General features: G+C 44.3%; 2 protein-coding genes across 2 annotated transcripts; both read right to left on the bottom strand.

Moving 5' to 3' along the window:
- Positions 1 to 4108: 4108 nt before the first annotated feature.
- tnfsf13b (TNF superfamily member 13b) lies at positions 4109 to 8096 on the bottom strand. The gene is made up of 6 exons (XM_058082350.2): positions 7716 to 8096; positions 7534 to 7633; positions 5542 to 5598; positions 5233 to 5357; positions 4475 to 4625; positions 4109 to 4352 (listed from the first exon to the last, which is right to left on the bottom strand). The coding sequence occupies exons 1-6, from the start codon at positions 7935 to 7937 to the stop codon at positions 4240 to 4242; spliced, it is 768 nt and encodes a 255-aa protein (XP_057938333.2). The 5' UTR covers positions 7938 to 8096; the 3' UTR covers positions 4109 to 4239.
- A 689-nt stretch (positions 8097 to 8785) lies between these two features.
- Positions 8786 to 12854, bottom strand: abhd13 (abhydrolase domain containing 13). The gene is made up of 2 exons (XM_058082040.2): positions 12667 to 12854; positions 8786 to 11929 (listed from the first exon to the last, which is right to left on the bottom strand). The coding sequence occupies exon 2, from the start codon at positions 11894 to 11896 to the stop codon at positions 10838 to 10840; it is 1059 nt and encodes a 352-aa protein (XP_057938023.2). The 5' UTR covers positions 11897 to 11929; positions 12667 to 12854; the 3' UTR covers positions 8786 to 10837.
- Positions 12855 to 20777: the final 7923 nt, after the last annotated feature.

Here is a 20777-nt window from a genome sequence, read left to right as displayed (position 1 = left end):
GTGAGGCGCAGGGTGCGCTTCACCTGCACCAAGAACATCCCAGGTCAGAGCTGGCGATCTTTCAGGGCACCTTCGGGTCACTGTTTTGTCACGAAATTGTCACCGCGTCAAGCTGAAAGTGTGGACACCTCCCTTGGTGCGCCGCCACGCCCATCTCAGCGTAGAAATGCTACCAAATTGGCTGCGCACAGTGGTGCGCCGGACCAAATTACCACTGTGTGGGGTGAGTCACGCTCTGCCAGTCTTAATATTTTAAGCCTTTAAGCCTTAAAACTTCAAATGTTACTAAAGTTGTGTAGTTTTCCTCATAGTAATTCTTTGAGATGAGACGGAACTTAAAAAGCTCATCAGAAAAGTAAGCGTTGTTTTTCTAGGTAAGGTAAGAGTTGGAGGGCATGGCATGAAATGCAGTCAATATATACTCCAAAAAATACACACTCACTCAACCTTGAAGTACATCTGCTGTCCAAGACAGACAAAGTGGCACTCATTCAGCTAATGGAAAAACTAAAATGCTACACATGCAAGAAATCCCCAGTTGAACTTTTCAATCTGTTTTTAATGTCCTTGCAACTTCATTGTGCTTGCGTTCCAAGACGAGGCCCAAGCGTTTCAATTATAGATCAGCTTACATTACTCCCACAGAGGACAGAGCTTTAATGCTATTTTAAAAAGTCCAATAAAACCAGTCATTCTGCTTCTCGGATCAAGAATAATTAGCGCTGTCTCGAGCTCGCGTAGAGCAAATAGTGCGGTCACCCCGTTTTTGTTTTGAAATAAATCCTCAGATTGTCCTTAAACGATAAATCCGAACATTGATCCCGCCAGAGCCTTGGATCAGCGTGATTACTTTGGGCTGATGGCAGCCGTTCAAAGTAATCCCCAAATACGAACACGGATCGCAGGGAGGCGATGGCTGTAAAGCAACTGCAGCACTGCATTTCCTCCAATAATTCCCAAGCAGACGTTGGAGGTCTCACCACGTCTTTGGGGATGTTCTACCTAAGTGGCTCAACCAATCCAGGCTTTGTGCTCAAGTTGCAACTCAGCAAAATCCAAATACCCCAAAACACAATTGAAGGGTACAGCTGTGATTGGTCACACTCCCAAGGGCTCTCGAGGACTTCCAGACATGTGGTTATCAACTTGGTCAAGTCCGCTTTTCTGACTTTTCGACGACAGATGAGTAAGTCATCATTATGGAGCATTATGAGGAGCTCCCAAAAGATTCAAAGATTATGACCGTTGCTGCCAATAAAGCGAGGAAGGAGCGCAAGTTAACTGATTATTATGCTACCCTTAAAGTTATAAAACGCCAACAAATGCGTCAAGATAGCCCAAAAATGTACCGTACCAGCTGATGCGGTTTCAGATCCAAGATCCAAGAGGAATGTAGTACTTCTCCCAGTCAGCGAAGGGAAATCAGTTCCCGACAAGGACACCTGCGGTCATATGTTGTCATGTGACATTTTTACAACGATGACGGCCTCCGCATGATCGAACCGTCATACGGTAGTTTGTGTTGTTAAGTAAGATTGGCAGGCAAAACCCACGCATGCACGGTGAGAACATGCAAACTCGAGGGTGGAATCAAACTCGGGTCTCTAAGCTGTGAGGCTTGCGCGCCAACCACTTGCCCACCATGCAGCCATAATGATAAACATATTACAAATAAATATAATACAGTACATAGTTATTGTCTTATTGATATAGTTTATCATGTGTGCATATGTAGTGTTTTTGTTCACTTGTCACAATTTACAACGAATGTGATTCTTACAAGTGTGTGTGTGTGTGTGTGCGTGTGCGTGTGCGTGTGCGTGTGCGTGTGCGTGTGCGTGTGCGTGCCATCCAGGCCTGTCAGCATGTGTACTCAGCAGGTCTCATTTCCTGACTCCCCCGGTCAGATGCTGACTTGTCTTTGGAGAGACGGGTCCTCAATGACATGCGCTTCCGCCAAACACACCAGCCGTCGCCATGGCATCCCACAAAGACATTCTGCCCTGACGAGACACGGCGCAGGGGGCAGGGATGCCGTTTTATCACGTTGGAGTCTTTCTAGAAGATGTTTGTCCTCTTTCTCCGTGTTTGACCCTGGGCCTTGTTTTTAGCGTCCCTCTTACGCTAATGGCTACATCCAGCTACATCCAGCTACATCCAGCTACATCCAGCTACATCCAGCTACATCCAGCTACATCCAGCTACATCCAGTTACAGTATATCCATTAAGCCAATTTCAGATCCCTCTTCTCTTTTGGACTTTCTTGTCCTGCCCCCCTTTGGACCAGAAGTCTCAATTTGGCAAATGGAGTCATGACTCCCAGGGCAAAATACGAATCCCAGTGAAGAGGCGACCACCCACTGGGCTTTGTCTGACTTCTTTGGATGAACATAAAGTGTATGTGTGTGTGGGGGGGGGGGGGCAGGTGGGGTTTAATGGGACATGTGCATATACTGTCATCAACAAGCTGGAACACAATTTAGAGGTGCACAAAAGTGGTGGAAATTATTCATTTATTCATTTTCTACCTCTTATCCTCACGAGGGTCGCGGGGGGGGGGTGCTGGAACCTATCCCAGCTGTCAGGGTCCACCCTGGACTGGTGGCCAGCCAATCCCAGGGCACATATAGACAAACAACCATTCACACTCACATTCATACCTATGGACAATTTGGAGTGGCTAATTAACCTAGCATGTTTTTGGAATGGGGGAAAAACTGAGGTCTGCACGCTAACCACTTGACCGCCGTGCAGCCCTGGTGGAAATTAAACATGTGCAAATTTCGACAGGAAGACCGCAGTGCGTTTCCTTCAGTGATGATGCAAGGAGGCTGAAGATTCCTGCGGTATAATCTATCCACCCCGGCATTTGGATTTTAAATCCATATTTTATAAATTCCCAACCATTCCTAATGAGGGTACCGGGGTCAGACCAAAAGTCTGAATAATTTAACATCATCAAAAGGCATAAGACAATCAAAAGAGATCATTTTAACTACAGCAAAGCATGCTGGGAAATACTGTTCGGGGTGACAGGTCTGGACATGGTCATGTGTCTGTGCTCAACATCTCCGTTATAAATAAAAGCTAGCTTGAAGAGTTCTGCTCCATTCTGCTGACACGTAGTATTACCACTTTATTCCCAAACATGGAGATAATACTCCGTCGTCGTGTAGGCTCTAAAATGTCAATACTTTGATACGTCGGTAATTTGAGGTAATGTTTGGAGTACATGGACGTCCGTGGGACAAAGTGAATGAGTTAAAAGTCATCACTTGTCCCTTGTGTTGTTGTAGTATTTGTATAGTATTATTGTATTAGTTATGTGGTTGATAATAGTGATGTGTTAATCCAGGCTAAATTGGGATTCTAACGGGTGTCCGGAGTTGGTCTTCCCTGGGATTCGTACCAAGGGAGTCACCTGCAGGAACGTTTGGGGAGGAGCCGCCATGAGTCTCTGGCTTTTATAGGTTTGGTGATGTCATTAGTGACATCATCAGACCATACCATGTACTGGGGATGGGGGGGTGTAAGGTTGGGTTCGGGTAGAGGAATACGTGTATGGGTTGATGTTTTATGGAGAGTTGTAGTAGCAGTGGGGTCCCATCAGATGATGGTGTTGAAATCCAGTTTTAGACTTAGTGTTTGTAGACTCACCTATGGACCAAAGTGGGACATTCTGGGCAGATTGGGGGCCCTATAAGAGGAGCAGCTGGGGATGTGTGTGGGGGGGGGGGGCAGCAGTACTAGATTTCAGTGATGTGAGTGAATACCTTTTTTATTCTTCTTCTTGTTTTGGGAAGTCAAGTCATTCTTTTTTTTTCTTCCAATTTTTCCAATATATTTTGTATTTCTAGTGTTTTCCATAAGTTTCTCTGCCAAGCTAAATAAATGCGCCTAGACTGGGCCAACTGCAAGTCTGCCTCCTGACTTGTTTAGGCCTTCGGACACCACATTACGACAGTCCGATATCAGCATAAAAAGGTCATATGCGTTGATATCGATATTGGAAGTTGTGGGATTTCCTGGAAAACATTTTTCCTCATGGACAAGATACAAGATACCACCTTTGCTTTAAAAAACAGTGAAGAAAAAGAGATTGTGTCATTTTAATAGCTACTGTAACGAAGCAGCTCCAGGCAAATGGATGCAGGGTAAAAAGGTAACAACACAAACGTCGGCCAGCATTGAAGGTGGCGTGCCGGGGCCAGGGTGCTTCTCATGTGAGGTGACGACCTTTAAGCCAGCTTGACAGCACCCAGGAAGGTGGCCTCGCCGTCCAGCGACACGTTGGCTGTGGACCTGGGGATCAACAGCTCTAACTGGTCGCCCACGTCCAGCTTCACAACACCTGGGGGGACGTGAGGGGAGCATCGGTACACATTTTGCCGTAACAATGGCGCACACAGCTGGACGTAAATAACAACAACAATAATAATAATAATACTAATAATAATACTAATAATAGCGAACCTCCAGTGTAGCAGGTGTTGTAAGGGTACACAGGGTTCATGGTCTGGATGCAGCGGAACAGGATCACATACTGAGCCTCGTCACCCACCACCGTCCTCTTCCTCCGGATTACCACGTGGCCCATTGCAAACGTGCTGTCCATGTAGTACACCTGATCACAAATACACAGCTCAGGTACTCCAACTACTGTACGTTGTACACATTGTGGGATTGGCTGGCCACCAGTCCAGGGTGTACCGGCTGGGATAGGCTCCAGCACCCCCGCAACCCTCATGATGATAAGCGGTAGAAAATGAATGAATGAATGAACTTAACTCAATACAAATATGAAAAAATATTTTAAAAATATATCTTTAATAATAATAATAATAATAATAATTAGATAAACCTATGGTGTGATATGATAATGTTATACCTACTGTAATCAAATAAAATGAAACAAATAATTATTAAAAAGTAATTTGAAATATCTGTTGATGAATTATAAATATGATGTATCCTTATGGATAATACTCCTGACAATCCTGAATTTTAAATCCAAATCTTGTACTGGATCTCATGAAGACTGTGAAGTTGTGCCTAATAAAAAGACCAGTGTATAAACTGTGTTAATTACCTTGGGATTAACATGCATAATCAATGAGCCAGCATGAAATATTCATTTTACAAGTAGACAAGTAACTGCAGAGGGGCGGTTATTCAAATAAAAAACCATCAGGTCAACAGCGCCTCCCTGTGGTTAAAAGCAGGAGACCAACCTGACTGTAGACGAAGAAGAAGCCCTCCTCTTGGACCTGCATGCTGTCCCCTACGGCCTCCAACGCTGAGCCTCTCCTCAGGCCGGTCTGCCAAGGGATGCCCGTGTATGGCTCCAGGGCAAAGTCTGGGGCAAGGGGACATATTTATGGTCTGGACGCCGAGACGGGGACCGGGTACAGCTAATCGTATTGTATCTATCGTGTTGGGCATTGTACCATAACTCTGCAAATACTTTTGCCTTAATGGACGGCAGCTTACTGCTATGTACTACTATGCCATATTAGCTTGAAATATTGCAGTACCAGTACCTTTCCGGAAGGTTTTCCTGCTTTTGTTCGCCAACAACTGCAGACAAGACATAGAAACTGTAAACAAAAACATGCCTGGTAAGGTTTTATACTCTACAGTACATAGTGGCAGTATATGTACAATATACACTCGTTTTATGAGTGACTTTCAAGTCAGTCCAATATTAAGCCTCTTCCAAAATAGGCACAACAGAAGGTATTTATTTGTCTGGGCTTTTAAGGCACAACACAGCGCAACAGCATCCTGCAATCAAATAATAACATAATAATAACATCATAACATCATAATAACATCATAACATAATAATAACATCATAACATCGGCGTCTGGTGTGACGAATCGAATACTTGTCGGAGGGCAACAGTGCTTTGAACAGAGGTGTGTCTAATGCTAAGAGTCCATGGCACCAGTTGGCGCCAGTTGGTGCCAGTTGGCGCCAGTTGGTGCCAGTTGGCGCCAGTTGGTGCCAGTTGGTGCCAGTTGGCGCCAGTTGGTGCCAGTTGGTGCCAGTTGGTGCCAGTTGGTGCCAGTTGGCGCCAATGCAATTTGCTGTGGTGCCTAGTGTCGCCAATAAGGTGCCAAGTGCCGTGCAGTGGCTCAAACTGCCTCCCAACTGGCTCGTGGTGGTTTGTAAAAATTGAGTTTGGCGGCGAGATTTCTAAATGTTTAAAATCTTCGTCGTGCCACTTGCATCACGAAATTGCCGTGAAGTGTCCACCGAGTGGAACCAAATGTCACAAGCAATCCACCTGTTGGAATCCACTGGAATGTAACAGCGCGAGCCAAGTTGCGCCAAAGATGCTAGGAGTCCACTGGCGCCGGCCCAGTGGACTCCTAGCATAAGGTGGTAAAACTCACAACCCTGCCCTGAGATTCCGGTGTTCCCTTACTTACGGGTCCTGTCCCAACCCTGGTTAGCGCTCTGAAGCTAACTTTGAAGCTGGAAAATAGTCGGGTCTAACAATGGCTGGTCACTGTTCTGTATAAACTGCACAGGAATGGAAAAAAGGCTTAAAATGACAGAAAAACAAAAAACAAAAACTTCCTGATTGTCAATGCTCCGTATAGACGGATGGACAGACAGATGGACATCAATCCAGACTGTCACTGTTGTGTATAAACGCCACTACTGTGGAAAAAAGGCTTAAAATGACAGAAAAACAAAAAACAAAAACTTCCTGATTGTCAATGCTCCGTATAGACGGATGGACAGACAGATGGACATCAATCCAGACTGTCACTGTTGTGTATAAACGCCACTACTGTGGAAAAAAGGCTTAAAAATGCCACAAAAATTGATCAGTCCCAATCTGATCATCTCCCAAATCCAATCTGTCCTCTTAATCTGTTTAAAAAAAGAAGATACAAAAATGCCCGTAACATTTCCAGGTCAAATTTGTCCCACTCTCCAATCCGGACTTTCATTGTTAAAATATGTATAAGTGGCACAGGCATGGGAAAAAAAGGCTTAAATTGACAGTAAAATGGATAAAAATCAGTCTGCTTCTACCCAATTCAGGCTATTGCTGTTCTGTGTAAATGGCACTGGTATGTAAAAAAGGCACCACAACGTCTGAAACACAGCTGGAAAATATCAAAACAACTTTGCCCTGCCACCCCCTCTACCCCCCACTGTCCCCGTTCTGTGTAAATGATACTGGCATGTAAAAAAAGGCAAAGAAATGGCCAAAAACATTGCTGGAAAATATCAGTCATCTTTGTCCTGGCCAGTCTGGACAGTTACTGTTGTGTTTAAATGGCAGAGGCGTGGAAAAAAGGCTTCAAAATGACAGAAAAACTAAAAACCAAAATCAGTCCACTACTCCCAAAACACTACAGGAAAATATCCAGGGCAACCTTGCCCCCCCCAATCTGAGCTGTTGGCAGGTCATAGGTGACGGGCTACATCAATGCCTGTTATTTTGTCAGTCGTAAAAGTAAACCCAGCTGCACATTGATGTTTGGAAGCCTCTTCCTGTGCTAAGGCCTACCTGACATGTCCTCCCCCGAGACCATCCTCCTCCTCCTCATAAGAGCGAAAACGTGTTGAGCGTCTGTGGGGCTGCTTCTCCCATGACCGATATCCTCAGCCTAAGAACAGAAAATGAAAGCACCGAATTCAAGAAGTGAGCGCTCCGTGTCTTGAGGATACAATACGTGCTGGACAGCTGACCTGGTCTCCACACTTGGCCTCCTGACTCTCCTCCCTCCTGCGACACACCTCCGACTTCAGCACCTCCACCTCAGCCCTGAGGACCATCAGCTGGTACAAGGACAGAGCTGACAAAGAGGAGGTGACGGCAGCAAGCGCGAGCAGCAAGAACGGCCAAGACGGCCATCGGGTTTCCCCTGACTTCTGCACCATCCCGGGATCCACATGCGGACCAGTTGCCATGGTCTCAATGGCATCTCACGTCGGCGCCATGGCTGAATCAGACCGGAGGGATGGGAGCCACTTCTTGACTAAGAGCGCCACAGATCCATTTAGGTTTCACATTCGTTTCATTCCTGGCTGATGAATAGAGTTGCCGGGTCGCTGCCCCTCCTTGTTCCGCTCAGCTAACCACAGCTAACTTCCTGCCTCAGCGGCGACCCCATTTCAGTCAACATTCATCAGCCACACTTTGTAGTGGTTGGACATGCATGATGATCATGGCAGGGAATAAAAAAATACAATTGAATGCAGACAAAGACATTCATTACAAAGATAGAGTACGGTGATGTCATAATTGGTCCTAGTACTATATGAAGTACCATTTTGTTACCTGAATGAAGGCTATAAATGTAGTTACAATGTTGCATTCGCGCGTTAAACCATGCAAAAGTTTCAGTTAGTGAGGTTAGCGCAATTGGAAGTGAGCACTATTCTATTCTGACTTCATCTGACTTCAGAGGTGTGGACTTGCTCCCAATATTAATGACTTTAGACTCCACTTGGACTCTGACATCAATGACTCACGACTCGACTCAGATTTTAGTGTGAAGACTTCCAAATACTTGATTTTCCATGATATGTTTAGTAGAATGTATCCCCAAGTATTTCCCCACAGAATGTGCCTCATTGAATATCTATATGGGTGCCAATTCAAAAACGGTGCTTATGACTTGTCAGGACTTGAAGATATCGAGCCTAGGACTTAAGACTTGAATCTGTTTTGACATGACATGGACATGAGATTAAAGGCTTGAATCTTGCAAAAACACGGACCTTCTCCCACCTCTGGCATTGTACTACAGCCTGTAATATTGTACAGTACGAGAGAACTGAATCAAATAAGGAAGTTACAAAGTGAAACATGACATTGTCAAGTTTCTTTGAAATTAAAAAGCGAAGTGGGAGAAACTGTCAAAAACTTTTGTTTGATTTTTATTCATTTCAGAGTGTCGCAACGTTTCCTGTATCAATTTTATTGCATGTTCAAGCACAGAATACACAAAGTGGAAATGTGTGCTTACAAAAGCAGTAGGAAAAAAAAACATCCCAAAATGGGGGGGGGGGGGGGGGGGGTGAACGGGACATCTTCATGCTAAGGATGAAGAAATATCATTCCAATGTTGTGTAGTCGTGATCCATATACAAAAAGGTCAACACTGTGCAAGTTACAGAATCATCTGCTCAACACAATCACATGCCAGCTTCCCAAAGCAACACGCACACACACACACACACACACACGCACACGCACGCACACACGCACACTCTATTCACAGCTCCATCCTCCCTTATAGCACATACATTAGTTCTTTATAAAAACAAACACATTCAAAGTGGTATTGCAGCACACATTAGACTCGGATAGAAGCCCTGTGATTCATTTTGGGACACCAGAGTAACCATGGCAACCGAGAATGAGGAAGCGCAATGCCAACGTACATGTCAGGAGGGCTAAATGATGAATAAATAAATAGAGCACAGCTCCATGAGAATACGTTTGACATTCATAGTAGCTCTTGTTCTCTTTCCAAACATTATCCCAAATATGGCTGAAGAGCTCTCTTGTACATTGAATGGCTTGGACATCTCTGCGCTTGAGTGTCGTCCATTTCTTAAAGTGAAAGCAGGCAATGGTGTTTTTTTTAAATCCTCAAACGTCTGCTGGACACCCTTGGAAGACATTCAGGGAAGGTTAATTAGCTCATTACAGCCATTTTGGCACATCGTGGGCGGGTGAAACATGGCCTAAAAGACAATTCCAGTCAAGACAATGCCGCCTAATATGATAAATATGAACTAAAGACATTAGATTCTTGTAGGACATCCTTGAATCCTACAACAGGGCTTCCTGTTGCTATTCAGATTGATCATCATGTTTTGGATGAATGGAAAGCCCTTATGGAGGAGTACAGGGGCACACCCAAGCTAAATTTAGGAAAAATAATTGCAATTTTATGGAAATAAGGTCATATTTTTACTTTTGAGTTATTTTCTGTGGTTATATGACAAAAACAAAAAATTTTGAAATTGTCATATTTTTCAGGTGGGGAAGGCAATGTTATGAGCACGAAAGAACGGCTGTAACATAAATTGATGTTGTGAGGATACTATTTCTGTGAAAAATGAAAAAAAGGTCATGTTACAGCAATTTTTAATCTCCAAAAACCATCATTTCATAAGAATATACTCCAAGATATAAACAAGTCATTTTCTAAAAAGGGAACAACGTCAAAAGGTATATTTTTTCAGGAAAGCTGACATAAAACATTGCCATAAACTCTGATTTTATCAAGGATAAAGTCATAATGTTGCATTTTTTCAGGAAAAAAAAGTCAATGTCAGATTTAATAATGGTACTAGAAAAAGGCCATTGTTTTCCTGAAAGTAATATTATTATTGAAACGATTGCAAAAAAAGAAAAAAGTAGTTTCTGTGTGGCCCTTGTACTCCGTTTATTAGATTTGGCTTTGGACCGCAATAACTAGGGACCATGAAACATATGCTGATTATGAAATCAAACAAGTGTATTTACATGCATGTGCAGGCTGTATTGTGTGTTACAATACAGGTCAGAGGTCAAAGGTCAGACTGAGGTCTTGAGGGGATTGTCAGAGTGCCCCTTTACCGTCTTTGCTGTAGCACAAATCTCGACATGGCCAACACACTGACGTCAGCAGCCGGAACACATTTCTGTAATCTTTCAGGCTCTGTCAGCGTGTATGACCTCTGACCTCAGAATTACAAAGGCATGCATTCATGGCTGGCTTAAAAAGGAAAAAAGAGCGAGAGCAACGCTCACTCCCTGATCACGTTGCGTTCTTATTCACTCGACAGTGAAATAAAACTGAAAAGGTTGTCACTCAGATGATGGTGACACTGGCAGAGGTCTGCACGCTCTCCTCGTGAGCGTGGCTTTTGAGCAAGTCTTTGATGAACTGCTCGAGCGCAGCAAAGTAGCCCTGGCACTGCCACGTGTCGTTGTGTGTGCCCTCAGGAAAGATGGCCAGGCGTTTAGTCCGCGAGGGTGACAGCTCGTACAGTTGCTTCATCATGACCGGCGGGATGAGCTGGTCCGACAGGCCCGAAACAAACAAGGAGGGCATGCGGCAGAGCGCCACCTGCCGATAGGACAGGAACTGGTTCCTGTAGCACCACACGGGCAGCAGCCGCATGGGCAGGAAGGAAAAGAGCGTCGCCGCCATGTGCGGGATGCTGAGGAAGGTGTTCTCGACGATAATGGCGGCCACGCGGTGAGGGTTGGCCGACGCTAAGCGGATGACCACGGCGCCCCCTAGTGAGCGGCCAAAGAGTATCACTTTGGTCTTGTCCAAATCTGGCCGGGTCATCACATAGTCTAGGGTCGCCTCGGCGTCCAGGTAGAGGCCTTCCTCGCTGGGCTCGCCGTCGCTCTTCCCGTAGCCACGGTAGTCCACCAGCACAACGTTGGCTTTCAGGTTGACAAGCATTAGCAAAGCATTGGGCACCCTGTGACCAATATTGCCCGCGTTGCCATGGAAGTAAAGAATAGTGGGCGGCGGTGAGGAGGTGGGGCTGCCGCTCTGACTGGCAGGAGTGACCCCAGGGGGCCCGTCCCCTCCTGTATAGCGAAGCAGAATCAAGTTGAGCTTCACACCATCTTTAGTGCGAATGTACAGGTTCTCATGAGGAATTCCTGTCGGCATGGGGACGTAGAGGCGAGAAGATGACGGCTGGTCGGGGAAGTAGAGGAGGACGTCTTGGAATTTGTAGAGGATGCCCGCCATGGAAGCAATGATGAGAGCCAGGAGGATAAAACCTCCGTAGAGGTGGAAAGTGAGGATGAGAGCCAGCAGGGAGACACGGCAGGCGCCCCAGGACCAGGAGACAAAAGTTAGGGTACAACGCTCCACTGCGCCCCACAGCCTCCACGGCTTCTCCATGCTAACACACAGCTTAGTCAAAAGAACCACAATCTGAAAATACATAAAACACCATGCAGAACACATGAGCCAAACCATGGAACAAATGATTAAATATATAATATTATAATAATAATAATCGACAACTACCAGTATTTAAGTATTTGATTCATCTTTTTATCGTTAATCTTTTTTCTCAAATATGAATATTTCCTCAGTGTTGTAGTTAAAAGGAGCTATTCAGACACATCAGCTATGAGTGGACGTGAAGCGGGCGTCATGAAGTGTATATAATAATACATAATAATGCGTTATTAATCATGTCAACTAAGTAGCTTCCAGGGTGCGGACAAGAGGACGGATTCAACGCAGGTATGAGGAACCAGCTCACCTGGATCAGGCAGCAGCATTGGTAGGTTTTGCTGTCTACAAAACAATTAGTAGCACAGTCCCCCAGGAGGTGTTTAAGGGCTGCAGTGCACTCCTACATAATCACCAATACTGCAAAAAACCTTAGCTTAGTTGCCATGAACACGTATGCTAGTGCTATCACTACACTTCGACGTGTAACTACATTTGTACGATTTAATGTTAACCCCAATAAGGCTTCGGTACAGCCCAATGAAAGTGAGTTTACAGAACAAAGAGGTCGTACATTTGCGGTAATTCACCAATTAATAATTAAAGGACGCAAAACGCGGCCCCTGCGCCCATTAGCATGCTAAATGCTAACGGCAAGCTAACAGCGTTAATTCGCCGGAGGTTAACCAGGCGGCGGCGCACTTACTCACCCTGCTGTCATTTTGACTTGCATCAGCTGCGGGAAACGACGATAAAACGGTGCTACAGAAGCAACACCGCCGCTGTCATTCAGCTATGCGATCTTATTTTGATCTAAATGAACTTGAGAGATTGTAATTTGACAGCCCAAAGGGAACCGGTAAAGCGAGCTGATTCAGATGGGTTCCTGGTGTTGGCGTCCGGGTTGAACGGAAACGAGAAAATATTGTTCCTACTCAATGCCCTTTGGTAAAGGTGTCCTTGTGGCGTGTCACGAGATTAGAACCCCCAAAGTGACAATATTAATTATGACTAGTTTAAAACGCGGTATAAGGTACGCAATTTGATGTTTAAAGAATGAGACAATTCACCTCTGAGCCACATGGCGTCGCTCTCCGATGAGGGTTTAATTTTGTGCATTAAGCACAGTTATATATTAGTATATATATTAGTTATATATTAATACAGAAAAGCACATTCCTGAAATACACACCATTTTGGGTGACTGGGTGACCCTGTATTAGTTATATTGCTGTCTAATTATTTTACATGCCACTATCAATCTTTTAGAGCATCAAAAAATGATTGCAGGATGTATATTAAAATAAACATTATAGATTTGCACCCTCTTGTTCCCCCTGTGTGGGGTGCATCTTGCTCAAACTCCATGTGACCTTGTGGGGCGGTGAGATAGGCACATTATGTGCAGGGGAGGCACAGCTGTTAGTGTTTCAGCTCTGTCCTTCTGGTTTCACTGATTTGATTCCGGGTCATGAGAGTCAACATAAAAAGAAAATCCTCCAGGGCAGGTACGCTGACTGAAATGAACACAGATGGTAATTATTTAGCAAATAAGGTGTATTCAGAGAATGCTGATACCGGCAATAGTGCAGCTATAGCAGTGAGAGGAAGTAAGTCACATGATCACCAGTATCAACGTGACGTCAACAGTCAATGCACATGCCTGGAACTTTGCAGGTAACATTTTTGCCTTGTGTGCACTGTCAATACTGAAATCAAAGCAAGATGAAATATCTGGAATCAAGGTCACACACTGTATACTTATCAGAAATTGTATGACAGTAACTGTACAGGGGTACAATTGTAGTATGCTTTACGGCATTTTGTGCAATCTTAGAGGTGTTTTTGGTAATAAGTACATTCCCACAAGGTAGGATTCAATATTAACAAATGGAATATTTTAGTTTGAGCATTTATGACTTTGTAAATAAGTTTTTTATACCATCATTAGAGCCCTGTAGACATTAAATAACACCCCTATAGTCACCTTTACACTCCTGTTATTCTTTGTTCACACCACATTGCTTATGCGGCCTTGGCTTTTAGCATCCCGTGTTAGTGAGCTAACTAGCTAGCCAACAACGACTTTCGTTTTGCAGCAAACTAGGTAGCTACAGTTCCGTGAAATGGAAAATAAATTACCCGCAAAAGTGCAAGTTATACTCCAGTGTGACTTATGTATGTTTTTTTTTTACCTTGTTATGCATTTTTGGCCTTGTGCGACTTATACTCCGGAGCAACTTATAGCCCAGAAAATACGGTACTAGTTTACCGTATTGACTCGAATATAAGACGACCCTGAATCTAAGACAGCCACTCTTTTTAGAGGACCATTTTTGGAATGAATATTTGTTAGGCATATAGGCCCAAAGCGTGACTTCCACTTCCTGTCGGCAATGCAAGTACGGACCAAACGGAATGTTTGGTACCAATAATAATAATGTTCCGTTACACCTCCAGTTGTAGGACTGAAAGAACTGAAACGACCCCTGACAAGAAAAAGGTTCCGCACATGACCAAAACACATAATCCACAGTATAAAGTATATAGACGTTTACAGGCCCACATTGCAGCTTGACCACTCACTTACTCCAAATGTATGGCTCAATAAAAGCTGCTGTAGGACGAGCAGCGATTTCATGACCTGGCTGGAAATATCTCGCCGAGGGACACGCTTATCATTCACCTCACGCCGTCCACTCAGCGCCCCTGCTAGGAGCGGTTGGAGCGGCGCTCCGGAGGCGCCCATTGACGAAATTAGAAGCCGGCGCCACGCTTAAGATGGCAGCTATTGATACACACTGATCATTCACTTGGTCCTTGGTCAGCATTTTAAAAACCTTATCTGCTCGTATGTAGGAGTTGCTGTTATTGCTTTTTTTTGGCTGCGTTTGTCAAAGACACCCTCGTCAGACATCATCTGATTTGCAAGTAACTAAATGCCGTGTACAAATGTGATAGATTCCGTGTCCATGGCTACAATGTAAATGTGTTATCACCTTGGAGACGGCGCTTTGAGTCACAGCTTCAACATTGTCATGATAATCGTTCTTTTGACTTTAAAGACAAATAAGAAGCAATGTAAATACAGATAAATGTGGCCTGTCAGCGCAGCACAATCATGCTGATTCATAATGAAATCACTACATCCCATCTCCCGTGGTTCTGTTTTAGTGTCAGTCAAGGTTTAATGAGATTGCACATCCAGTGATCAGGCTGATCAGGCTCAGTCAGTCGTAGTAAAAGAGGCAGCCCCTACCTGCAGTCAAAGGGTGGCCCGTGCACCGTGCACCATCAGGAATGACTCGGCTGGAAATTGCCGTACATCTCAGGCAAAGCAATTAGCGGGTCTCCTGTGGTGAAGGAGGTTTATTAAAAACCCCAATCAGCTTCATTTCCCTTGCAAATACGCCTTCTGTCGTACCTAAAGGACGACTATCATTCTATAGCTATGGGTCGGTGTAATATACGGGACTATACGGGAGCACATGGACACAAGTCCGTAAAAGGAAGTTGAACACAATTCGTTCTGGGAAAGTCAGCTTTTTGTTTGGAGAATCAAACCTTGTTTTTCATACACCCCCGTTTTTGCATTATTTCTTTTTTGTTGAACATATTTGCCAACATTCTACCACAGTCTGTTTGCTCTGTACTGCATCATTCCGCACAATCACGTGCCCAAACACAACACCCGAGGCATTCTGAACTGGTAGTTTACTGGGGGAAACCGTTGCAATAATAACGGTAGTTTGTTGGGTCCAATAAATCAGTAGTTTACTGGTTCCAATAAACTACTCCTGAACAATTCAGAGTTTCTAAATCAAGTATTTTCAGAGTTAACCTTCTAAAAGCGTTTTTTAATTTTGTTAGAGCCCTCTAGACATGAAATAACACCCCTATAGTCACCCTTACACTTGTATCACCCAATATAGTAAACATAATAAGAGAAAATAAGACATTTAAGACATAAGTAAGACTTGTGTGTGTTGCTATGAATGTGTTCAGTAAGTCACAAAGGGGGTTCAGAATTGAGTTTTAGCTTGGAGTGGATTACAGCTTATTATTATTATTATTATGATCATTGTGATGTCGGTTTTCTCCTACCTGTTATCTTTTTTCTTGGTCCGGCCGCTCCAAATTTGCATCCCAAAAACATCAAATAAAGCCAAATAACACTCCTGTAGCTTACACTTTTCAATGTTGCAAATCTAAAGTTGTGAAAAGAAAGGGGAAAACGAATACAGTGAAAAACATGCTGTATTATGACAAGAAAAACTTTGTCATTTTACAAAAATAAAGTTGACATTTGACATTAAATGAGTAATTATTCATCCATTTTCTTCCTCTTATCCAGGTCCGGATCACGGGAGCAGTCTCAGTGGGGAAGCCCAGACGTCCCAGTCTCCGCCCACCTCTTCCTGTTCCCCCAAGGGCACCTGGGTGTCACCAGGCCTGCTGCGAGACAATCTCTCCAGCCTGTCCTCGGCCTCGGTCGGGGACTCCTCTCGGCCGGGCATGCCCGGAGCACCTTCCCAGGGACGCGTCTCGGAGGTATCTGGACTAGACTATTAAATTAGTAATTAGGTGTGGAAGAAAGCTATAATACATGAGAAAAAGTAACACTACAAGGGTCGCGGGGGTGCTGGAGCCTATTCCAGCTGTCTTGGGGCGAGAGGCGGGGTCCACCCTGGACTGTATCACTATATTGACAGTTACTATGGTACCCATGATGTCATTGGATGCTCAAAAAAAACCTCCTAAAAAAATAATAAATAAAATATATAAAATAATAAATATATATCTAAAATATATATGTATATAAAAATATCTAAAATATATATAAAATATATATATAAATAATATATATCATAAAAAAACTTAAACTATATTAGAAAAGCAGGAAGTGAACAAATGTAAGAGTTAGTGATTGTAAAAGTACCAGATGGAGGGGTAGGATTTAATAAGCTTTGCTTCTTCCTACTCCTTTTGGACATGTGGAACTGGGAACTGATTATGGGATGCACTCAATTGGAATCTGATGCATGTTCAAATGAAATAAAACCATTACCATTACCATAAGTCATATCCTTCCGAAGAAAAGTGAAAAAAAAACCTCAATAAAATAGCTGCAAATTATAACAAAATGTCATAACTGTATAAGACTGACGTTGTAAACTTTTATGAAAGTCGTAAAATTACAAGAAAAATACTTTATGGCGGTGAAAGAAAGGAAAGAAATGGCAACTTTTTGTTGAGAATAAAAATGTATATTGTGCTATTTAAAACAGCGATACTGGAGGAAGCCCCGGCTGTAATTTGGGGCCAAACATCCCATAGCGCCCCAGCTGGAGTTGCCTGGCCCTGTAGTATGTCGGCGTAATAGCCATTGCTCAGGGATGCTGCTGATTTACGCGCTACACTTCCAACCTGCGAATGGGAATAAATCACTGCCTTCCCTCCTCATCTTGCACTCTTTATCTCCGCGCTCTTCGCCTCTTCGTCGCTGTCACACACACACACACAGACACACACAGACACACACAGACACACACACACACAGACTTCCCCTGGTCACCCCTTGAGGCCCACACATAAGCGCTTAATGAAAAGGTGCTCTACACAGGCGGCCGTTCACCGGGGAGATATGTTTAAATGTCACTCCTAATGGCTGGAATTAGCAGAGAGCAGCAGGTTGTGTATCTGCGTGTGTTTGATATCTGGCTCGCTGACTTATCGCTTATTTGTCCTACGTCCGCATCCACGCGTGTGTTCGTTTTTAGAGCCAGCTCTCGCCGTTGATTTATACCCCCCGCAGGCCCTCGGCCGGATGCATGATTACAGTATATGACTGCAGCTGCAGCCATGACCCCGCTGTCACCTCATAAATACTCCTGCTCCTCCCGTTGCATGATGGGAACTTCTACAAAAACCTCTGGCTCGCTCGGACTGGTGTGTTTTCGCAGGTGAGCTTTGTTATATACAGCAGTGGTTCTCAACTGGTGGGGCTTGAGGCACTAGGTTAATTGGCCACTCCAAATTGTCCATAGGTATGAATGTGAGTGTGAATGGTTGTTTGTCTATATGTGCCCTGGGATTGGCTGGCCACCAGTCCAGGGTGGACCCCGCCTCTCGCCCCAAGACAGCTGGGATAGGCTCCAGCACCCACGCAACCCTTGTGAGGATAAGATGAGAGATAAAATGAATGAATGAATTATTAGCATTGTAACTTTTTCAGCGTGTCACTTTTTTAGCTGTTTTTATATCTTTAGAATGCAGGGAAAAGAATAAGACGTGTGTGTTCATGTCACACCTCAGGATTGTGGATGATGAACAAAAAGTGCAGCGCCCCCTTCATGTAGTGGATCTTTCTTACATCGCGTGTCTTCTTTCAGAACACTTTCTCCTGTTCTTAGACAGCAGACAATGGATCAGTTTTGACCTTTGGATTGAACTTTCGTCCGCCCGTGGAAGCTATTTACAAAGGCGTAGCACACACAGGGCAGTGACTGATGCAAGAAGAGTGAAAAATGGGGATAGTGGAGGTTATGAAAGTGAGTACCACATGACCGGTGTAGAGGCGGGAGTCGGTTAGCCGAGCTACAAATGGGAGGCTAACACAATTTAACATCTCGGGTTAAGTGAATTAACAGCGGATACATCCGTGCACCGGAGCTAATTGATGAGACTTGGCTAATGGTGTGCTAAATTGTGCTGGATGTTCTGGGGAAACACGTGGCAGGTGTGCGCCATGATGGAGGTGCTGTTGGTGGTTGTGGTGGACTAGCGGTAGACCATTCAGCGTGTCTGCAAAGCCACCCGAGGGGGGGCCGGCCTGTGTGATCAGATGGATGATGCACGGTCAAGGCTGAGTCCAGCACAGGGCCACAGCGGCGGACACACACACTCACCGCCTTGCATATTAAATCAAGTCATGTATTTTTATTGAGCAGGAAACAAACCCCTGAGGGTGTTGGTGTTCATTGAGAAGTTCGTGGAGTCATTTTAACATGCACCCCATGGAAATGCCATCCGCTTTTCACCATATTTGTTGGACGTGATTGCCTCCCAAATGGTAGTAAACACCGCTAAGTATTACAAGAGCTTGTGCAACTTTACTTCTTGAAGGTTCCAAGGCTGGGCAGACCACCGATCCAGTGGAGCTCCTGTGGCTTTCCCAGGCACAATCTGGAGAGAAGCTGCAGAGAGAATAGATGTGGGTCAGATTCCACACTTACACTTCATTACCGGCCGACAAAGACTTCGTATTTTTACGTACATCTGAGATACCTTCCCGCTGGATGAAGGTAGACCTTTTCACCTTGTGTATTTCTTTGGCAACATGGTTTGTGATAAGAGCTGAATGCCGACTATATACGGCCATCATACTTTGACATGACGCTGGATTGATCTGACCAGAAGACCAGCCTCAATATCTTTTTTAGGATCTGTTTTTCATTTGTTTTAAAGATAAAATTAGAATCTGCTTTAAGAATGAAGAAAGTCCCTCCCTGATTTATATGATAAAATCGAGGATTCAAGTCTTTGAACGATGTCACTAAATTGTCAATATGGCTCTCTTCTTCGTATGAGGTGTGTTGTGAAGTTAAAGCTCTGCCAAATGCAAGCGTAGACGAGTCCAAACAGCGACATGTTTTGATCTAACAAATCTAAAGTAACTTTGATCAAATGTCGAATTAGGACAACTTCTGCTGTGACACAAGACAGCAGCAGTTGTTCAACATTATTCATCATTTTTCTCGAGCTGCAGCACCGCCAGTGAAATACTCACCCCATTTTCTGGGGTATTCTCCTCCCCTCTTTCACCTTTAGCACAGGGGTGGCCACAATCTTTAACTGACCCTCAGCACATTCGAACAATATGATAAAACAACTAAAACAAACAACAGGAAAAATGATAATGATATGAAAAAAAAGTCATACGCATTGACAAAACCCTAGAGAGAGCATTTGCTACCGCTAATAATGGCAGACTACTTTTTACTTTTACTTTTTACTCCCAGGCACAGAATAATGTTGCTGCGTGCTTGGCAGATTCAGCTACAGTGAAACGCTAAGCCGTTCTCGTAGCATTAGCATGTAGCACTAGAGCTAAAAGTTTCATTGACAAAATAATAAACAGTACTCAAAGTTGTACTCAACTCCGATATAAAAACAGCCACACATCACTTGCTGACACTGATACTCGGAACACCGAGGTAGGTTGAATTGCAAGGTTTATGTAAAGCACAATGCCTCGCGCACTGCCACTTCCATTATAATCATTTACGGTACCATCGCCATAGTTTGGCTACCCTTTTCTTCTACTGAGCGAGAATCAATCCCAGGATGGCTGTACGGAAATCAGCCGCGTGCACCACTACACCACTCCACCACTACACTGCCAGTGAACCATCAAGCAAGTCGTTCTTAAAGAGTAAAGATTAAGCATGTGGATCATCGTCTCTGCAACTCCTGGCTTTTCCCTCACGGGAGCACAGAGCATCAGGATTCAGTCCTGGGCCATCGGTGATGCAATACCAGGGCAAGAGGCGATGAAGACAAACACAAACGCACATTGACGGAATAGAGTTGTGTATTTATCAAGTCACATGATGCCGTAATCCAAACAACACTACCAGCGCTCGGACCCTCAGATCTGCCGTCCTCTATAGTCGCATAGCAGACCGTACCACATTTCCTTTGATGCTCTGCAAAATGATAGATCAGGGCTGTAGCTGCATTGGGGGGGGGGGTATAGGGCAGCCATGTGCGAGGCCAAGGGTATGGGAAAAGGCATTGAGATAGCGAGCCGCATCGATGT

Source organism: Doryrhamphus excisus, linkage group LG12, assembly GCF_037039965.1.
Source record: "Doryrhamphus excisus strain RoL-2023G ecotype Guam linkage group LG12, RoL_Dexc_Guam_v1.1, whole genome shotgun sequence".
Taxonomy (NCBI): domain Eukaryota; kingdom Metazoa; phylum Chordata; class Actinopteri; order Syngnathiformes; family Syngnathidae; genus Doryrhamphus; species Doryrhamphus excisus.
The sequence above is the reverse complement of the archived record's forward strand: the minus strand, read 5'-3'. Positions and strand labels throughout refer to the sequence as shown.

Excerpts from the sequence above, each read along its gene's own strand:
- tnfsf13b (XM_058082350.2), bottom strand. The coding sequence starts at position 7,937 with ATGGCAACTGGTCCGCATGTGGATCCCGGGATGGTGCAGAAGTCAGGG. Across the intron at positions 5,599-7,533 it reads CTCGGGGGAGGACATGTCAG|TTTCTATGTCTTGTCTGCAG; the intron begins GTAGGCCTTAGC and ends TTTTGTTTACAG. Across the intron at positions 4,353-4,474 it reads CAACACCTGCTACACTGGAG|GTGTTGTGAAGCTGGACGTG; the intron begins GTTCGCTATTAT and ends ACGTCCCCCCAG.
- abhd13 (XM_058082040.2), bottom strand. The coding sequence starts at position 11,896 with ATGGAGAAGCCGTGGAGGCTGTGGGGCGCAGTGGAGCGTTGTACCCTA.